Raw genomic sequence first — 21,974 nt, 5'->3', positions numbered from 1 at the left:
AACAGAGGATAGAGTCACTTTAAAATGCCACCAGAAAAACCATTCTCGCTGTTCTTCATGGAACTAATGTGCCCACAGCCCTAGAGGAGGCAGGAGGGAGTTCACCTCCCCCCATTTCCCACAGGGAAATCATCCCAAACTTACTATCATCCCTGCAGGGTTGATTGTTAATTGTGAGGTTTGTATCTGTATTAGTTAAAACTGCCTACAAAAATGTGTCTATTCAGAGATATTTGAACTAAAATGCTGAAGAATTTTCATTAGATTTTTTTTTAAAAAATCGCAAATTGCTGCAGACATGTAGAGAACTGAATTTAAGATTGGAAAAATGAGAAACTGCTTTCCATCCCTACTTTAAATAAATCAGCAATATGCAAATATGATCATGCATTTAGCATATTATGTAGCTTGGCCTTTTGGCATGGATACAAATTTATAAAGTAAATAAGTAAAGTGTAACTCTTGCCCTGGCCATAAGAACATAAGAGCCCTGCTGGATCAGGCCAGTGGCCCATCTAGTCCAGCATCCTGTTCTCACAGTGGCCAACCAGATCCCTCAAGGAGAATCCTGGAAGCAGGACCAGAGCGCAACAGCACTGCGAGGACAGCGCTGATCCTTGAACAAAGTTGCTCAAGAAGCAGTGGTGGTGAGGTCTTTCTCTTTCATCCTGGCACAGGGTGAGGGCAGGAGTGTGGAGAGCTTCAAAAAAACAGGGTGCCAGGCTAAATGTGGTCCCTGGCTGACCGGTCATGCATCTCTATTTTCTAGGTGGATGTAAGGGTTGAGGGAGAGGCAGGAGTGAAACCGAAAAGTTGGCACCTCCTACTGGGAGGAAGGGCAGGATATATATAAAGTGATCCAGGTAACTACAGACATATGAAATTAATTTTATTATTATTATAGTGTCATCCATGTACATGGCACTTAATTGTGAGAAGTCCCTGCCCCAAGGGGCTTACAATCTAGAAAACAGACACAAAGGAGACAACAGAGGGAAAAGAGGGGGATAGAGGCTAGGGTAAGCAGCGGGGGCAGGGGGGAGAAGATGGTTTTTCTAATCAACACTGTACCACAGAAGAAAGACTCAATATAAACAGAAGCAATAGAAGAATGTGTAAACGTAAACAAATAGGGGAAAGGGTGCAATGTAGGATTAGTGTACAATGGTTGATCAAGGTAGATTCTGACAGACTACATGCTGGACAAGGTTACATTCCCTTCTGCTGGAAGGATTCACACCAGTGGGCCTGAAGGGCTGGCCTTGGCATAACTAAAGAAAGAGCCAGGGATTCCCTCCAGAAGGTAGCCATTCTTGCTTCCTCCACCCTGTGGGGGATGATGTCATCCAGCTGCCTCTGAACTGAGACTGCAGTTTGGGTCAGACTTGAAATGGCACACACACAGAACCGAGTTACTCTCTGGAAGAATCCTGTGGCACTGGTGAACCCACCACCACAACTTGAAATCAGATGGGGGAACAGCAAGGCCGGCACCAGGTATGACTGGGACTTTGGGCACCAGCCTACCATGGGCCCGCAGCGTGGTAAGCCCCAACACAATAGACACAAATAACTTAATTTCATACTGGAAGGATTGCTTTCTGTGCACGATTCTTCCATCTAAGGGCACTGTGTAGAGATTTAGGAACGTTTGGCAAGGTGTGGACTCTTCACTGGAAGAACAGATGAAAACATAGGCCTGGAAAAAGTTAAAGCTGGAAGAACATGATAGTATTCAAGCTCTGCTGGGCCCAGGCAGGATGGACTGACTCAGTGAGAACCGAGGCATTTCCCTGGCCACAGCCTGCATCTCTCATCAGGTCCTGAAATTCACATAGACTTGTGTGCTGTCCAACTTGGAAACATCTGTAATAGACATAAGTAGCAGTTGAACTGCGGGACACACAAAGCCATGAGAACTAAAGTATCTCAGCTCCTAGGTATCCTCTCTCAACACAGGTCTTGCAGTTTACAGACACAGAAACTATAAGCTATTCTCTTTCCCCACACATTCTGACACTCTGCCCCCCTCCCACTTGAGTCTAGTTCACATGAAAAGCAGATGCAGGTCCTGGACTGGACTGAACTGGACCAGACCACTTCAGGTGGAGGTGGGAATGCATAGCTGAATGCTCTCTCATCAAATAAAATTAATTCCCTGAATACAGAGTAGCTATTGAAGAAAAGAGTTCTAGGCTAACACTCTCACTACTGTTAGTTCTATATGTGCTATGAATTTTTTTCACTTGGGGAAGCATTGTGAGCCCCTATCTGCAATCTGAAGCAGCGCAGTCCAGGAACAATTTTACCACCATATTAAATCTTACTCATCAAACCCTCCCACCTAGAGGTTTTTGGGATTCCAGCATCCTGCACCCATCTCTTTTTCAACTCTGTACAGTGGCACTACCAGGACAGGATTTGGGGAGCAGAGGTTCAGGGTCTCACTCAGGTCTGCACCACTGACTCTATGTATCCCACAATACTTTTGGAAAACCCAAAATGTTATCCTCACCTGCCTGCTCTAAGTTGCTAGACCTCTCCCCTAGATCATCCAGAATTCCTTGCTCTGGCTGCGCCTGTTACAACCCATGCCCCACTTTCCTCTCTGAGACTTGGGTCCCATCTGCTCTACCCCATTAAAGCACAGCCCCACCCGGAGAACTGAGGTGCATGCACATAAGCCAGTGAACAGCTGAACACATACCTTTGCTGAGCTCTTTAAGATGGGTTTGATGTTGCCGACTGCAAGGAGAGATGGTAAAAATCAGCAAAACAAATGCAACCTGGTACCACCCATATTCCAATGGGACAATGTGCCACATTGGTGTGTGCGTTTGTGTACGACAGGTGTTGGGAACCTCAAGCCTGGCAGCTGAATGCAGCCCTCTAGGCCTCTTAATCTGGCCCTCAGAACCCTCCCCAGGCTGCTACCACTCTCTCCCAAAGCCCAGTGATTGCTGCTGCCCGTTGGGACTGATAGGGTGGACATGAGGGAGCTCAAACCATAGATGGAGCCAGAGCCAGGAACAGGCAGAACCAACTAATTCAACTAAAAAGCTAATATCTTTTTAATACGTTTTTAAGCCTTTTCTGTTTTCTAAAAAAGATGTTTTTAAATCTTTTTTTAAAAAAAATGTTTTTAAATGTGTTTTGTTTTAAGGTATTTTAAAATCTGTTTCTATGATGTTTTAAAGTGTTTTTAGTGTTTTTGTTTGCCGCCTTGGGCTCCTATTGGGAGGAAGGGCGGGATATAAATCAAGTAATAAATAAATAAATAAATAATCCTCCCTGCTCAGTTCTACAAGGGCAACACTGAGGACTGAGACACACTTACTATTCTACCGGTTCCAGTGTGTCTCCACCTCTCTCTTCTGAAAATGGGACACATGACACTACTCAAACCCTGCCCCTTTTTACTGTACAACCTGATGGGAGCAGCTTGAGTGCTTTTTAAAAAAATTGCTTCAAAGAGGTATCGCAACTGATTGGCAGAACAACCCATTTCCCCCTCCAGGTATGGCCAATGGAAACACTTTGATCTGGCGACTAGTGTGCTCACAGCCTGAGACTAAGGAGGAGGAGAAAGATGGAAAGCAGTGACAACCCTTAAACTGGTTGTATGAAGGAGACAGGCAGATGGGAGCTGGCCGAGGTTGATGGGGCGGTGTCCTGCTTGCCTAATGGACTGGCCTCCACTGCTGAAGTCTCACCCCTCCCGCTTCACACCCCTGGTGTTTTTGGCTGGCTGGCTGGTGTCCTTGAACTCTGCTAATGCCTCTTGCTTGTCTAGATGGAGGAGACGGAGGAATGTGTGCAGTGGTGGCTGATGCCCATGGGGAATGGTGCAGGAAGGTCAATGGTAGGCAGAGCCAATAACAGGCAGAGCCAAGTAGTTCTAGTTTTGCCCTCATCTTTTTCTGTGCTGAGCTCCACAAAGGCATCACAGAGATTAGGGAGGGAAAAGGTGATAGCCAGTGGCATCCCTGGGCTGGTTGTCAAGTAAGAACACAGACAGGCGGGCCTCGCTGAGGGCAGATTGAGTTTGGTGGGGCAGTACCCTGTTTGCCCTAATGGACCAGCCTTTACTGCGTGTGTCTGTGTGTATATGGATGTATCAACTAGTCTACTGTACAAAGGGCAATTTTACATTTGTCACCCTACCCACTTTTGCCTTTGGCCCCACCCGCCAATGGCATGTGGCCCTTGGAAGACTGCCCAGAAAGGAATGTGGCCTTTGGGCTGAATAAAGTTCCCCATTGCTGGTGTACATCAATGAGATAGGCCAACGTTTCCAAAACTGTGGCCAATGGACCACCAGTGGTCCGCAAGTTTCATTCAGGTAGTCCACTTTGTGTTGGTGGACTTGTGGTTGAAGGTGGGAGGTGGGACATCCTTCATCTTAAATATTCATATTGATTTTTAATTGTATTTATTGCTTCTTTTATTTCTTATATATTATACTGTATTGTATTCCAATTTGAGTTCTATGGAATTCAATCAAATTACATTTATTTATTTATTTATTTATTTATTATTTGATTTATATCCCGCCCTTCCTCCCAGCAGGAGCCCAGGGCGGCAAACAAAAGCACTAAAAACTTTAAAACATCATAAAAATCTTTAAAACACATTAAAAGAAAAACATCTTTTAAAATGTTTCTTTAAAAACGTTTCAAATGTTTCTTAAAAAATGTTTCTTAAAAAAGCTTTCAAAACATCTTCTAAGATTAAAAACATTTTTAAAAAGAAGGTTTAAGAACATATTAAAAAGTGATTCCAACACAGATGCAGACTGGGAGAGCAGTGGCATCACTAGGGGGGTGCGGGGGGTGCGGACCGCACCAGGTGACACCATCAGAGGGGGGTGATTCTCAGCTTTAATTTAAAAAAACAATTAAGTTTCTAGGTGGTCCGGTTCTCAAGATATACATAAAAACGTCAGCCGCTCCCCAGTGGCGTCACTGGAGGGGTGAGGGGGTGCAGACCACACCAGGTGACACCAACAGAGGGGGGTGATTCTCAGCTTTAATTTTAAAAAAAATTAAGTTTCTAGGTGGTCCAGTTCTCGAGATATACATAAAAACGTCAGCCACCCCCGTTAAATCTTTTTTTAAACTACTGTATAGCACTTCGTAGCTTTAACCCCGCCCATTCAGGATTGCAGCCAATCAGTGAAGTGTTTGTTTGACCTGTGGCAGTGTCTAGTAAACCTCATTGCAAGGCCAGAAAATGGTGGTTGCCCCCCCCCATTTATCTGAAAATCTCATAAATTGGGTAAGTATATACATTTCAGTTTTTTCCCCTCTTGTGTGTAGGAGTCAGATCCTGGGCAGTGTTTTCAAAACCTTCCCAATAATTGCTTTTGTGGGGGTAAAAGCATTGCTAATCCCATATCTCCAGAGTAAATCCCACTGAATTCAATAGGATTTACTTTTGAGTAGACATGGTTATGAATGTGCTGAAAATCAATGGGACTTTGGAGTGAATGTAAAAAAGAATTGTGTTTGTGTTGTCTTTCTCTCCCTCCCATCCAGTCCTATTTTAAAGCAAGTAGGCAGGGCTTACTTAGGTATTACAGTTTTTATTCTGTAGGAAACAAATACTGATTTTTTAAAAACTAATACTGATTTTTCTGCAATGACCAACTGGTTTGACAATAAACTATTATATGGGCTCTTTGTATTTATACATCTGCAGTGTGTGTGTGTGTGTAGTCTTTCCAACAACCCTGTGAGGTAGGGTTGGAAACCAAGGCAGCTCACAACAAGAAATAAAGCCATTTAAAATCCAATAACCATAAAGCAAGAATAAATAGTTGGAAAACAGCCTAAAGAGGCATGATTCTGAATTTTGGGTTGGGTGAATGAAGTTTATTTATTTATTATTTGATTTATATCCCACCCTTCCTCCCAGTAGGAACCCAGGGCGGCAAACAAAAGCACTAAAAGCACTTTAAAACATCATAAAAACAGACTTTAAAATATATTAAAACATCTTTGAAAATATTTTTTAAAAGCTTTAAAAAAACATTTTTAAAAAAAGAAAAGGCTTAAAAACATATTAAAAAGCAATTCCAACACAGACTCAGACTGGGATAAGGTCTCAACTTAAAAGAACAAGTTGAAAGAACAAGTTCCTTATCACTTGAGGCTGTAGCTCTCTGCACACTTCCCAGTTTGAGTAACACCCATTGAATACATTGGGACTTGCTTCTGAGTAAACAAACATCGGATTGCACTATAAATATATTTACAGATTGTGTAATTCATAAACATATTTGAGAGTCATGTTTATATACATATTTCTTCATACTGTGTCCCAATAAGTATTTGATTTCACACTATGGTTGTAGATGATTTTTTCCTCTACATTTTAAGTGTGCCCTTCTTCCTGGGGGTGGTCATCGTTCTCCATTGTTTTCATCCTGAGGGGAGGATAGGCTGAGAGATGGTGAGTAGCACATTTAAGGTCTCTTCACCTCCCCCCTTTTTAATTTGTATTTATTTTATATTTCTCCAATATCTTCCCCTGGCTGTTTTTATGTATTTTAAATATTTTTAGATTAAATAAATAGGAAATCATAATTGTGAACCTCCCTAAAAGCAATTTACCTATCCTTATGTTTTATTTATTTATTTATTTATTTATTAAATGTATATGTTTTGGCAAAGTGATGGTGTGAAGGCATGCTGGTAGAACAAGAGACCATGTTTGAGGCATGTTATAAGGTGTTTGAGGACTTTGTCACACATTACTTTTTGAGACCTGTAGATTCATGTTGGAAAGTACACATGCACATATTGAATGGTGGCTTGGGTGCTGTTTTTTCAGTCTACGCTGCATGCGTAGGGAAGGTGATACATCATCTGGCAGCTAGCTTCATAACGTGAGAATGAAAAACATTTGGATCACCATTCAGTTGTTTACTTTTCTCACTATTGAGACCACTTCATATATTACTTTTTCATACACAGAAATTTAATCTTTGTATAGGAAAAAGTATTTTATAAAATGTGAAGGACAGTGGCTGCCCAGTCAGTATAACCACTGTAGAAGATCTACTCAGCCACTGTAATTACCTTTTTGTTTTGAGTGCCCTTTTGTCTGGGTCTTGGTTCAGGTGTGTATCCAACTTTGATGTGCTTATGGAAGGGGTGTCCAAGTAGTGCCCCCCCAAGTGTGGAGGCTTGGACAAACATTGTGTTATGGAAAACCAAAGTCTGTGGGAAAGTACATATTTGGGAATGCCATCAGTGTAATCCAAAACAACTTAATAAATAATATCGAACTTGCACGTCACAAAATATATTACGGTCATGTCCATAAGCACCAGGAGGCTAGTCGCCCAGGGGATCTTAGTCCCTCTGCTTTTTTGGGAGCAGGGTCCCTATGTCTCCAAGCATCCTACAGTCAGCATGAAAAGGGAGTGTGTTAGTCACTGAGAAGAGTCTTCTAATAGGCTTCCTTGCCTTTTCTGCAGATTGGAGCCAATCAGAGTGAAAGGGGGTGAGTCAGCCACTGAGAAGACTCTTCTCAGTTGCTAACGCTCTCCACTTTCATGCTGATTGGCTCCTAGAGATGTTTGTTGTTGTGAGAGAATGCATTAACAAAGATCTCATTCTTAATCCAGGAGCAAAAAAGGGTGTACGTGGCTCTAACTATCAGGAAGGAACCCTGCAGCTCTGAATTTTCTACTAAACAACTGATAAATACCTAGGTAACTTTGTGTCTGGAGACTTATTATTAAGAATCACTTTCCATAATTGTAAGGAGGTGTGTCAACACACATGCATCCCAGGCACCTCAATGAGGGGAGAGAGCAGCATAGGGACATAAGCAGGTGTCTTATTCCAGGGGTTCCCAAACTTTTCTTCTACATAGACCACTTGAAAATTGCTGAGGGTCTGAAAGTATCTGAAAATGTACTATGGGCATATGCAAGATAATTAACTCCCATTAGTAATAAGAGCAAGAATTTGAGCTGTGCATATGATATTGTAATTTAAAGGTGTAATTTTAATTTTGCTAGTTGTTCATGTCACTACTATTGCCATTACATTCGGTGATATATGGGAATTACGATTTACGAGTAACATTAGTACAAAAAACATTACTAAGGATTCTGTATGGTCTGATACGGGAAGAGGTCCATGTGGGTGACACCATGAGTTACCACACCAGATGACACCAACCCTAGTGACGCCACTGTGGGATAGGTCTCAACTTAAAAGGTTTGTTGAAAGAGGAAGGTCTTCAATAGGCACCGAAAATATTTATAAACGACATATAGGAAGCAATAAAAATACAATTAATATCATACAGCATCTAGTACAGTGGTCCACCAAGACAATCAGCAATTTTGAAGTAGTCGCGGCCGAAAATGTTTGGGAACCGCTGAGACACACAGACATCAGAAAGTTGTGTGTGTTTTGTGGTCTCTGCTGCCACCTTCTGGTTGTATTTGTTAGCTGAATAATCAGCCTGCATATGGAAGCTAGCCTTTTTATACCCCTCCCTCACCTCACTTGCCATTTTTCTAAGCAAAAAATTTCCATACATTGTGCCCTTCCCTAACTGGGGAGCTGCTCCAGCCCCTTGATCACTTTGGTTGGCTTTTTCTGCACCTTTTCCAGCAATCCAATATCCTTTTTTGAGAGGTTATGACCAGAACTGTACACACATTTCACCAACACTTTGCAGAGGTATGTTGGTGATGTCCCAGGTGGTAGCCAATAAGCACCCTCCACAGCTGGCGTTTCCTGGATTGAAATGACTATGCTGGGAATTTGCAGAACTGGTTATAGCAAAGCTTAAGACAAGCAGGGGTGTAGATGTCCAGGGACTTGATGAGTCTTACACCCCTTACTTTTTTGAGAGCAGAGTGCCAGCAGGGTCCCTATGTCTCCAGCATCCTATGAGCCAATAAGCAGGAAAGGGGAGTGTGTTGGCCACTGAGAAGAGTCTTCTAACATGCTTCCTTGTCCTTTCCTGCTGATTGGAGCCAATCAGAGTGAAAGAAGATGAGTCAGCCACTGAGAAGACTCTTTTCAGTAGCTAACTCTCTCCCCTTTCATGATTATTGGCTCCTGGGGACATCTGTTGTGGGAGAAGGCATTAACAAGGATCTCATTCTCAACCCATCAGCAAAAGAAAGGGGGGGGGAGAGGCGTGGCTGTGACTATCATGAAGGGACCCTGCGCTTCCAACGACAAGGCAGGAAATTTTTTTATTTCTACTGAATGCAATGAGGGCACGTTGAAACCAGTCCCACTGCTCTGAATGTGTTCGATCTGTCCCAGATCAATGGTCAGACTAACTCTGTACCATCTCTTCTGACTGGCAACAACTCTCTGTGGCTTCAGTCCAAGGTTTCCCCTTCCTCTTGCTGCTCGTAAGCCTGGTAAGTGGCGAAATCGACTTACCGACATCTCCTTCTCCATTGTGCCACTCCCAGAGCGAATATGATTAGAAACTGTAGTATGACGCACACAGCCAGCGGGATCCAGGTGGTGCACCCATTTCCTCTACTTTCTGGGCACGGAGGTGATAAACAATCTTTCGCAGTTCCTGCACATCAAAGGAAAGCCACAAGCCAAGAACAAGACTGTGAGATTCTGACTCCAGCTTCTCTCCCCAGTGCACCAAAGAAGGGTTCAGACATTTTGATCCCCACAATTCTGATACCAAAGCAGGGAACAAGGCAGGGGCATAGGAGGCTGCCTTATGGCGAGTCAGGACATGGGTCCATCTAGCTCCTTATTGTCTACACTGACTGGCAAAGGTTCTCCAGGGTTTCAAGACAGGAGCCTTTTCCCAGGCCTACCTAGATATGCCAGAGATTGACCCTGAGAGCTTCTGCAAGCAAAACGGATGCTCTTCCTCTAAGCGATGCCCCTTCCCCATTGTTGATGGGTACTTAAATTAGGGCACATGGGACACCAGCCCACAACACACAAATGTATAGAGCATCTTTTGGGGGCCAGGAACACATTTGGAAATCTAAGAAACTGTTGCGGGCTCCGCAAATACCCATTCCACAGAAGAGAAACTAGCAATGCTCAGAACCCACCAACAACAACGAGAACAGCAACAGGCAAAATTTCTCTATTTATCCAAAGACAAATAAAGCGCAACTTCCCCCAAAGCAGGCAACCCTTCCAAATAACCAAAACAATCACACAAACACACACACCATACGCTCTTATAACAAAAATGAAGAAGGGGGTCAGGGGGTTGTCTGAGGGTAGCCTGGCGTCCACGTGTGCCACACTGAGGACTGCAAGTACAGCGTGCCTCTAGGCAGATGAAGATGGTGGGTGCTGGGGTCTCACCAACACTGCACTAAGCAGCATGCCTAGCCAACCTGAAAGCAAAGTTTAGACAAATTAAAGGGGGGCATGGGCAGAAGATCTGGGGCCCAGCAAAAAAGTCCCTGGGCTCAGGCCCCTGAGTCACCCCCTAACAATGCTCCTGTACCAGAGGATGCAACTTGGGACATGTCATAGGAACATAAGAAGGTGTCGAGTCAGAGCATTGCTCCATCTAGCTCAATATTGTCCACACTGACATGCAGCAGCTCTCCAGAGTTTCAGGCACAGGCCTCTCCCAGGCCTACCTGGAGATGCAGGGGCTTGAACCTGGGACCTTCTGCATGAAAAGTCGTTTATTTTATTTATCAGTAAAAGGAGTTATATCCTGTCAATCCATGCAATATAACATGGCAGTATACCACAATATATACAATAACATATAGGACACCAAATCAATTGTAAAAATGATTATTAAAATGACTGGCTGATCAAAAGATTTAAATAATTACACAGACCTGTCTACATAAAAAGGTCTTCAAGAGATGCCTGAAAGTCAAAAGCAAGGGTGTCTGCCGAATCTCTGCTGGAAAAGAGTTCCACAGCACGGGACCAGCAATGCTAAATGCCGACTTCTAGTGGAAGCCAGTCGGGCCTTCAGGGAGGCGGGGAGACAACTAGTTGCTCTACCACTGGGCTATGGGATCCTTTCTGGAATATCATTAAACAACACAGAGCACTAGAGATTGCACTTGATGACCAGCTGACATCTTAGTGGGGGACACTGCTCAAACATTAGACTAGAACCCCTCTAGATGTCTTTTTTATTCTGTGTTCACGATTATTTGGTCTCATGATAGCATTGGGCTGGTTATAAGAAATCCCCCTTCAATACTGCATGCACCTGCACAGGCTTTGGGGGCAGATATACTGCTTTTTCCCCCAGTTTGTACGTCCTGTCGCTTCCTGCCAAAATCCTGTAACTTTTCATACACAAACATTCCATTTTTGTTTTGCTTTTTTGTCTTGCTGTAGTGCAAGAGTGCCCCTCGATACATAGAAGCATCACAGAAGAACTGAAACACCGGAACGATGTGTGGACAGTCTGATATAAATCCACCACTAATGCACTATGATTGTGTCAATGACATATTGCAGAGTACACACACACAGCAGTCCCTTAAGGGGCCCTTAAATTCTGCTCTTGATCTTTACTCAGGCAACATCTCCAGATTTCTAGCTTTTGCCAAATAATAAAAACCTTCTGACAACTGGTCCAGAGGGGTGTTTTTTAAAATTGGGGGTGGGGGTAATTTTTTGGCAAACATACACTGCATACACATATCAAGAAATCTGCATTTTGCTACCCCCTCCCAATAAATCCACACAGTACATTCCCTACAAAATTGCTCAATTGGTAACAAAATTAGTACAATTGGGTTTAGTATCTTGTTGTTTTAAGTTACTTTTGCAAGGAAAGTGAATAATAATAATAATAATAATAATAATAATAATAATAATAATAATAATAATAATATCTGGAAAGGCCCCGAGGAAAGGGCAGCAAACTGTGCCAGACCCAGAGATTCTGCCCATTACCAGTCAAACTGAAGGTGATCTCCATCTTCTTAGCAAAGCAACACTTCACTTTTTTCTCCTTGGTCTTCTTCCCTTTCTTCAAGCAAATGTGGAGCTGTGATGCCCTGTGCCCTTTGAAGATGCTGTAGCCTCCCTTCTTGTCTTCCTCCTGGAGAGGCTTTTCGCCTTCCCACCAGCTCACCACATCCCTGTCTAACTCCTTGCTCGAGACAGAGCAGCTCAGGACATAACACATAATATTGGCCTGAGGACTCTCCAGCATCTGCTTCGTACCTGGATGGGGAAAGAAGCATCCTTGACGTGCCATGTTGAATTCAAGAATATTTGGGGCCTGGAAGAGGAGCTTGGGGCCTCTCTCTTTGATGCCTGGGGTACACGACTGGCTAGTTCAGAGGCAGGAGGGTCCACAAGGGGTTGGGATGGGCAAATCTGTCAATTTTGGTTTCTCATTTTTTTCCAAGCTTAAGTTCAGTCCTCCACATCAGTTTGTGATTATTATTTTGCAAATTCCTCATGAACATGCACTAATATTTTTAAACAAATTTCTCCTAATATACACGTTTTTGTATGCACCTTTGCCTAATATGCACAATTTTTTTGGCAAAGGAAATTCCCATTGCCTGCTGTCCATCACTTTTGGGCCCCTATTACATCAGCTACTACGGACTGCCGGTTGCTGAAGCCCCTCGGATGCTGCTGTGCTGTCTGAATGTATGAGTGGGTTGTATGAGTGAGTGTGTGATTGTGTGTATATGCCATGAGTTTTATTATTTATTTTATTTTTATCATGTGCCTGGGCGAGAGGACAGTGTTGTGGGAGGGAGGACCAAAGGGGGCCCCTATTAGTGTAGTGACGGGTAATGGGAGGTATGGCGCTGTGAGTAGGACATGCCAGTTAAGGGGAACTCGACCCAGACAACTGGTGGCTGTGACGTGTTCTGGTCCTCCTCACACCCACAGGATTGCTGGTAGTTCTATCAGCCAACCCTCGGATCTCCAGTTGCTGCTTTTCAATGCCAGATCAGTAAATAATAAAACCTCCCTCATCCATGACCTAATTGTGGATGAGGCGGCCGATCTGGCATGTATTACCGAGACCTGGGTGAGCGATCTGGGAGGTATTAATCTCTCCCAGTTGTGCCCACCTGGGTATTCGGTTCAGCATCTGGGTAGATCCGAGGGTCGGGGAGGGGGAATCGCTGTGGTCTATAGAAGTTCCATCCCTCTTGTTAGGCACCCTATCCAGGTGGCTAATGGTCTAGAGTGTCTACACATAACGTTGGGTCAGCGAGACAGACTGGGAATACTGTTGGTGTACCGTCCACCCTGCTGCCCAACAGCCTCCCTAACTGAGCTGACAGAGGTGGTCTCGGATCTATTGTTGCGTTCCCCCAAACTTTTGGTATTGGGGGATCTCAACATTCATGCTGAGGCCGCTTTATCTGGAGCAGCTCAGGACTTCATGACCTCCATGACAGCCATGGGGCTGTCTCAATTTGCTACTGGCCCTACGCATGTGTCGGGGCACACTCTGGACTTGATTTTTGCCTCTGGATTAGGGGATGGTGATCTGAGAGTGAGGAATTTTACATCTATTCCTTTGTCATGGTCAGATCACCGCCTATTAAGGTTTAGACTCACATTGTCTTCTCCCCTCTGCAAGGGTGGAGGACCAATTAAGATGGTCCGTCCCCGGAGACTAATGAATCCTGAGGGTTTTCTGATGGCTCTAGGGAATTTTCCGGCTGATAGAATTGACGGTCCTGTCGAAACCCTGGCCACACTGTTGAATACAGAAATGGCCCGGGCAGTTGACACGATCGCCCCGGTGCGCCCTCTCCATTGCAGAACTCAATTGGCTCCCTGGTTTACCCCGGAGCTAAGAGTGATGAAGCAAGAAAGGAGACGGCTTGAGTGCAAATGGAGGCGAACTCCCGACGGCTGTAATCATGCACTTGTGAGGGTCTCTACCAAACTCTATGTGAAGGCAGTGAGAGCAGCAAAGAAGCAATACTTTGCTGTCTCTATTCAGTCATCTCTTAACCGCCCAGCAGAACTTTATAAAGTTGTCCGGGGACTTTTACACTCTGGTTCCCAGGACGCAATAACACCATCAATTGCCTGCTGTAATGAGTTTGCGCGACACTTTCGTGATAAGATCATGAACATCCGCCGGGACCTTGACTCCATTATTGTAGCAGTTGATCCTAATGAGGTGTCCAGAGCACAGTCTTGTCCTGTTTTACTGGATGAGTTTCAGTTGGTACAGCTCGAGGATGTGGACAAGGTGCTTGGACAGGTGCGGGCGACCACTTCTGCTCTGGATCCTTGCCCCTCATGGCTAATAAAAGCTAGCAGGAATGGAACAGCCGGCTGGGCCAAGGAGGTGATTAATGCCTCTTTACGAGAGGGAGTGGTCCCATCCTGCCTGAAACAGGCGGTGGTGAGACCGCTCCTAAAAAAACCCTCCTTGGACCCTGATAATTTGGACAACTATAGGCCGGTAGCAAATGTTCCATTCCTGGGCAAGGTCCTAGAGCGTGTGGTCGCTCGCCAACTCCGGGCTCTCTTGGATGAAACTGATTATCTGGACCCATTTCAATCGGGCTTTCGGCCGGGGTTTGGTACAGAAACGGCCTTGGTCGCCCTGTATGATGACCTCTGTCGGGAGAAAGACAGAGGGAGTGTAACTCTGTTGGTTCTCCTTGATCTCTCAGCGGCGTTTGATACCATCGACCATGGTATCCTTCTGGAGCGACTTATGGATTTAGGAGTGGGAGGCACTGCTTCGCGGTGGCTCTGCTCCTATCTCGGGAATCGTCTCCAGAAGGTGATGCTGGGGGAACATTACTCGAGTCCCTGGGTACTCCAATATGGAGTCCCACAGGGTTCAGTTCTGTCCCCCATGCTTTTCAATATCTATATGAAGCCGCTGGGTGAGGTCATCAGGAGTTTTGGAGTGCGTTTCCAGCAATATGCTGATGATACGCAGCTCTACTACTCCTTTTCATCTTCGTCAGGTGAGGCTGTTGATGTACTAGACCGCTGCCTGGCCGCGATAATGGGCTGGATGAGAGCTAATAAACTGAAACTCAATCCTAACAAGACTGAGATGCTGTTGGTGGGAGGGCCCTCTGCCCAGATGGTTGACGTTCGACCTGCCCTAGATGGGGTTACACTCCCCCTAAAGGAGCAGGTACGTAGTTTGGGGGTCTTATTAGATCCGCTCCTGTCACTTGAGGCTCAGGTAGCCTCGGTGGCATGGAATGCATTCTACCAGCTTCGGCTGGTAGCCCAACTACGACCCTATCTGGACAGGGAGAATCTCGCCTCAGTTATCCATGCTATGGTAACCTCTAGATTGGACTACTGTAATGCACTCTACGTGGGGCTACCTGTGAAGACGGTTCGGAAACTTCAGCTAGTGCAAAATGCTGCGGCCAGAGTTCTCACTGGGACAAAGAAATTTGACCATATAACACCTGTCCTGGCGCAGCTGCACTGGCTACCGATATGTTTCCGGGCCAGATTCAAAGTGTTGGTTCTTACCTATAAAGCCCTAAACGGCATCGGACCGCAATACCTGGTGGAACGCCTCTCTCGCTATGTACCTACCCGTTCACTACGCTCGACGTCGAAGGCCCTTCTCCAGGTCCCAACTCATAAAGAGGCCCGGAGATCAACAACTAGATCTAGGGCCTTCTCGGTGGTGGCCCCCGAACTATGGAATGCCCTCCCAGACGAGATACGCCTGGCGCCTTCTTTGTTATCTTTTCGGCACCAGGTAAAAACCTACCTTTTCGCCCAGGCTTTTTAAACATTTTAAATTTAATTTTAAACCTAATATGGATTTTAATTTATAAACTCATGGCAATTCTATTTCGGATTTTTATCATGTTATATTTTTCACACTTGCTCATATTTTAATTGTGATTTTATTTGTTGTACACCGCCCTGAGAGCTTTCTGCTATAGGGCGGTCTAGAAATGTAATAAAATAAATAAATAAAATAAATAAATAAATTTTGTGAGTTATTTTTACTAATATTTACATTTTTATGGACACTTTCCCCAAGTATATGCGTTTTTGTATGCATTACTTGTCAAGAACACCTGGTTTATTAAGGTTTGCTAATGAAGATGGTTTTGTGGCAAGGAATTGTGGGGAAAACATCTTGCCTGAATTAGGGCCTCTAGAAAGCCTTGAGACTGTCAGTTCCCACAGCTGAATTCAACTCCCACATCTGTAAAAACACCTGCTTATCAGCTTGAGACTGGTACCTCAAGGCCACAGGCCTGGGAAGACTGGAGAAGGGTGCGGCCATTGGGCGCAAAAGCTCTAGAAGTTTTCATCATCAGAAAGCCCTCTGACTGACTAATTAATTCCTGGCTGTTGGTGGGCTTTTTCCAATAAAACTAAAGCTAAGGTTCTGGGTCTTTGTTCCCCAAGGTTCATTGGTATTTTGCTGGGGTTCCATTTTCCTATTGCTATCCAGGCCGTACATCTCTGGGGGAGATGTGGAACCATGAAGTTATTCTGCCTGTTTCTATTATGTGCGAGTATAGAATAGGCTAGACAGATCTGTTATTTTGTCCTGTGCTTGAATTCTCTGTATTTTTATATTTTACCTAACCCTATAGGTGTTTGGTTTAAGGAACTGTTTTGCTGCTATATTTTTGTACTTATAATTTTATTTTAATAAAGACTACCTCTTATTTTCCAGTGTCTGTTCATTACAGGGGAAATTTGGCTCTGAACCCAGCACCTTGGCCATCTAGCCAAAGACTGCTGTATAACTGGGTATTTTGCTTTAAGGCTCTAAGACAAGGAGTGCATCTTTGGCTCTTGCTTTTAGAATCCTTGGCAGGTCTGTTTCTGGCACTTTAAGTTTCCCCTTGGCCCAGAGTGGATGACCAGGTTTAAGGGGTGGTGGCAATCTACCTACCTTACAGGGTTGGCATTGGTTTAACTCAGCCCTGGTAAGGGAGGCACGGGTTGTGCCTAGCCGGGATGAAGTACCCTGGGTTTGGGAGTTGACCCCTGGTGGGAGTTCTTTATATTACTTGGCTGGAGAACTGCACTGAAAAAATGGGAGGCGTGTGAATTTCAAAGGACGGCTGTGTTTTGGTTCTTATATTGTTTCGGAAAGTAAGAATTAGGTAGAGTTGCTTTTAAATGTGAACTGAATTGAATCTCTCTCCTGTAGAGTTGGCATAGCTAATTCATTATCCCATGAAGTAAAGGCTAAAGTATTATATTTATTATTTTTCAATAAGAACAGCAATGGTCACAAGTAGAACCACATAACAGAAAAACAATACAATCTGTGTTATGGATGCATGCCAAGCATATGTCACAACAGCGCACAAGTAAAATCTGCTTTGTTCCGTTTACTGCAGTCACATCTCTGTTGCCTTTCTATGTTGCACCATGTCCCCCTCTCCATAGAGTAAAATGGGGGGTCTTGTGCCATATATAACAGATATACAAGGACAGATGCAAAAGAGGGCAGGGCTTCTGCTACAGCTTCCCCATCCCAGGCATATAGTAGCATAATGTTGGCAGAATATCATTTCAGAATCCTGAAGGCAGAGCTTGAAACATTCGTGTGTGTGTGTACGTGTTGGGGGACATCACTCCACTGTGCCTGAAGTCTGGCACTAGCCCTGGCCTCACTCTGCCTAACTGTAGTGTTAGCCCTTTGCAGGTAGGATGGGTCAGTTGTTTTCAGCCTCATTTAAATGCTGCTTCACTTACCTGTGACAACCACTAGGTCATAATAATTGTTTGATTCGCACCAGTATCGACCAGTATCATTGTCTGTCACATTGCTAAACTGTAGGGAGTAATTCCGAAGCATCCTGAGGTGATCCCAGGCAGCTGGGAGGCAAGTTATGGGGCTGTTCTCCAGGTGGCGAAAGAGAAGTGTTGTGCTGCCTTGCCGGTCAAAGTACCACCAGGACACTTCCCAGTGGTCCCCAGAATAGGACAGATGCGGACATGGCAGTTCTGGTGAAGAGCCTTTCTCTGCATACATGACTTTGGGAGAGAAAAGGCTTCATTAGGCCCCAAAAGATTAGAAGACATGAGAAATGTATTGGTAGGCTGAGGCAGATATCCCATTGTCCCTTAGCCAACGTGGTGCCCTCCAGATGGTTTGGCCTACAATTCCCATCATTGCCAACAGTAACGGATTATGGGGGTCAGTGGTCCACAACATCTGAAGGGCACACCCTAGGCAACCCCAGAACTAATGCCTGCTGGCATTGACATAACTACCATTAGGAACAAGAAAGCTGCCTTCTATTGTGGTAGAGCTGGGCAGAAATTTGTCAGGAAAAAAATCTGGAAAATTCTCTGATAATTATTTTCCAGGCTCCCCCTGAACTGCTGGAGAATCTCAGTCCCTACATTGGATAAATTACACAAAATGTCCCTCTCCCATGTTTCTGTGAACAAGGAATGTGAAGAATCTCAGCCATCACTGTGGATCATCATCCAGCCCAAGGTATTGTAAGATTGCCAAAGGAAAAGAAATGGGCTTGGCCCTCCTCCTCCTTCTCTTATAGCCCGTTGCTTTCAACATCCACAACTATGTCCTAGCAACAAAGGTTCATTCAGTATTACTGGGCCAAAATTTCTCCAAAGAGAATTTGTCTCTCTTTCTAATACATATTTTTGTAAGCCATCATGCTGCATTGGCCACAGACAAGCGGCGCTGTGAACTACAGAGTGACTGAGCCATGCCAGGCTCAAGACTGGGGGCGGGGGAGGAAGGCAAATGGGTGAGACCAGAGGACAGCAGGAGAGTGAGCAGGTGGCAGGGAGCAGCAGCCTGGGCAATGTGCAGACCCGGTTTGTGGGAGGCCTCGGCAATACTACAGTGAGGCTTCCCTTTCCTCTAGGCCATGTAGTGGGGGGAAGGAAGGAGGGCAGGTGAGACCTGCAGGAGAGTGGGGGGTGGGGAGGATGGGGTTCCTTGGTGACTTGGGGGAGGGGGTTGTCACACATAGCGTGAAGGGGCCGAGCCCCTAGTTCAGATAAATTTTCAGTAAATCTTCTCTCCTTTGCTTTTGAAGAACAGTTGGAGAATAATTCTCCTTTCCCTCCTCCCAAAAATATTTGGTAAAATGCTCCTCCCCCCTCCTCTTCCACTGACTGCAAATAATGTGAAGAATTCTGGAATGCCACTTTCCCAGTGTGGATCTCTTGGGGTGCACCTTTGCCATTCTAGGGACATCACTTCCTTCAAATAATATAATCAGAATCATAGAGAGCTTCCTGTAGGCCATCTAGTCCAGCCCTCTGCTCAGTGGAGAGCATCCCCAACAGATACGGCTGTCCAGCCTCTGCTCGGAGTCCTCTAGCAAGATAGCCCACCTTCCCTCTAGATCAGGGGTTCCCAAACTGTGGTCTGTGGACCACCAGTGGTTCACAAGCTTCATTCAGGTGGTCCATCGCATGTCTGTAGATTGATGGTTGAAGCTGAGAGACAGCACATCCATTGCATTAAATATTCATCTTGATTTTTACTTGCATCTTCAATGTTTCTTTTATTTCTCATCTTATATTTTATTGTATCACAATCTGAATTCCATGGAAAACAATAAAATACAATCTATAAGCAATAAAAGCAGCCCTGAAAGGATCATTAAAAAATCATATAGCACTTAGCATTACAATTGCAACAACAAGCAGGAAAATCATTAAGTGGTCCACCATGATCCTTGGCAATTTTCAAGAGATCCACAAGGAAAAAGGTTTAGGAACCACTGTTTTAGATCATTGGCTTCGTTTTCAAACTGCTCTTATCATCAAGGAGTTTCTTCTAATGTTCAGCTGAAAGCTACTCTCCTGTAACTTAAGGCCATTAAGATCTAGTCTTGCCCTCTAGGGCAACAGAGAGCAGATATTTGCCCTCTTCCACACAACAACCCTTCAGGTATTGGAAAAATCCTATCGTGTGTCCCCACCTCCCCCAGTCTTATCATCTGCAGACTAAATATACATTTCTCAGAAGCGGCTCACTGGGTGGGGCAGAGCTAGGGAAATTGATGCAGTGCAAATGCCCCAGCAGAGCCAATCCAGCGCTCCCGCTGGCGTGTTTGCACCATACCAACCTCCCCAACACCTCACCCCTCTCCCTCCTGATAAGCAACAGTGACCCAACTGCTGGGAAGGTAGCATAGCGGCTCACTCCACCTGAAAAGCTGCTTCAGATCTCTTCTCTGCACCATTCCATGGGCCCAGCACCGCCTCGACTCCCACAAATTCCAAACGTATGGAATTAAAAACATCCCTTCACTTATAGATCTATACTTAGGGCTTCTCATCAATGTAGTCCCCACCCAGGATAAATGAAATTCAAAAAGGAATCTTACTTTCTGCATCACCAAGGCGCAAAGAGAAGACGACGGCAGCCAGAGCACCAAGGGCAGTTGTGACACTTTGAGGACCACTGCCCATTTTGGAGGGGAGATTCCTCTGGCTTGTCGCTGTTCCAAGCAGGTTGCTCTCCTTACTTATAGGTTCTGATTACTGTGTTTCGTTGACGAATGGGCTATGTTTATTTTATTTCTTCAGAACATTACACAGGCGTCAAAGGGAGGCAAAGAATGGAACATCAAGCCATATCTGCATCCGACATAAGGGTGCTGGTGCTGGAAGGGATGGCTTATCAAAAGGACATGAATTGGACTAATGAGGGGGAGGAGAAGCAGGAAGCAAGATGTTATATATAGAAAAACCATCAAATGCCCCACACAAGACCTGTTTTTTTGAGAGCCAGGATGCTAAAGAGGTTAGACTAGAATCTGGGAGACTAGAGTTCAAATCCCCACTCAGCCATGAAGCCCTCCGGGTAACCTTGGGCCAGCCAACCCTATCCCTCCTCAAAACACTCCCTAACTCTTCAAGGTCTAATCCTTGTCTTTCCTAATTGACAAAACAATCCGCATTTCCATTCAAAACTCGCTGGGAACTCTCACTCCCACCCTCCCACCTGGTACTCTTACATCTTCCACACCTCCTAGCATTCCATTAACTATTTCATAACAGAACACATTTTAAAACAAGGTTAAACAGATGGTTTTGTCACATGCACATTAGAGGCTTAAACACACAGCAAGACTATTTTTTCTGTCTGCATTTCAATTCGATTTTGCAAATCCTGGAGTCTCCAGCCATCCACTGCCCTGTACTTGCTTTCCCCACTGCTCTGCCCACCCCAGCTCCTATTGGTGGTGCTTTCATCCCTGCAGCCCCACCCCCTGAAAATCTTCTTCTTGCTGTTTCTCCTGGTGGCACACTTTAAATAATCAGAGTGTGTGAGCTCCCCCCTTCTTGTTTACAGAGACTGATGGGCAGAGATTAACACGGATCTCTCCTCTCCCCACCCCATCTTGCCATCTCGTTTCAAAATGAATGAAACTTCCAATCTTAACCCACTTATGGGGGGGGGGGTAAGCCCCACTGAATTCAATGTGGCTTACTTCTGAGAAGCCACAGGTAGGATTGCAGTGGGTAGGTGGAAGGGAAATGGGATGCTTCTCCACGATGCACACAACCCCTACCCCTGCCGACGTCAGGCATCCCCACAAAACATTTCCACTGTATACACTTGGGATATGCTCAAACAGTTTCAAAGCCAGAGTGGAGCTGGTTTTGCTTATAATGCATCAAAACACAGTATTTCAGAAGAAACCAGTGAATTGTGGGTAACTGTTGGTAATGCCTGTCTGTACCTGGATTCAAACAAGGACAACTGTGTTTTAAGTCAGTAATGTTTCCCTCCCCTCAGTGTTGCCTTTGTGGAAGTCATCCGGAAAGGCGATGAGGTCGATCCTAGAATTAGGGTAGAAACACACTCTGTTCTGCCAGTTCCAGTATGTCTCCACCTCTCTCTTCTGAAAACAGGGGCACACATCGCTAGTCAAACGCTGCCCCTTTTTACTGTAAAACCTGGTGGGAGCAGCTTGAGTGCATTTTTAAAAAAAAAAATCACTTCAAAGAGATTTCACAACTGATGAGATCAACCTACTGCCCCCCCCCAGGGGTGGCTAATGG

General features: G+C 44.9%; 1 protein-coding gene across 1 annotated transcript; it reads right to left on the bottom strand.

Moving 5' to 3' along the window:
• Positions 1-913: 913 nt before the first annotated feature.
• LY6G6F (lymphocyte antigen 6 family member G6F) lies at positions 914-20,667 on the bottom strand. The gene is made up of 6 exons (XM_061622112.1): positions 20,291-20,667; positions 17,667-17,948; positions 11,910-12,182; positions 9,426-9,570; positions 2,708-2,745; positions 914-1,866 (listed from the first exon to the last, which is right to left on the bottom strand). The coding sequence occupies exons 1-6, from the start codon at positions 20,373-20,375 to the stop codon at positions 1,817-1,819; spliced, it is 873 nt and encodes a 290-aa protein (XP_061478096.1). The 5' UTR covers positions 20,376-20,667; the 3' UTR covers positions 914-1,816.
• Positions 20,668-21,974: the final 1,307 nt, after the last annotated feature.

This window comes from Rhineura floridana, chromosome 3 (genome assembly GCF_030035675.1).
Source record: "Rhineura floridana isolate rRhiFlo1 chromosome 3, rRhiFlo1.hap2, whole genome shotgun sequence".
In the NCBI taxonomy this organism is placed as follows: Eukaryota; Metazoa; Chordata; class Lepidosauria; order Squamata; family Rhineuridae; genus Rhineura; species Rhineura floridana.
This window is presented reverse-complemented; position numbering and strand designations above follow the sequence as displayed.

Bases quoted from the DNA above. Each gene is read 5' to 3' on its own strand.
- LY6G6F (XM_061622112.1), bottom strand. From the start codon at position 20,375: ATGGGCAGTGGTCCTCAAAGTGTCACAACTGCCCTTGGTGCTCTGGCT. The intron at 17,949-20,290 runs GTAAGATTCCTT...TCTCTCCCAAAG, and splicing joins GCGCCTTGGTGATGCAGAAA to TCATGTATGCAGAGAAAGGC. The intron at 1,867-2,707 runs GTATGTGTTCAG...TGTCTATTACAG, and splicing joins TCTTAAAGAGCTCAGCAAAG to ATGTTTCCAAGTTGGACAGC.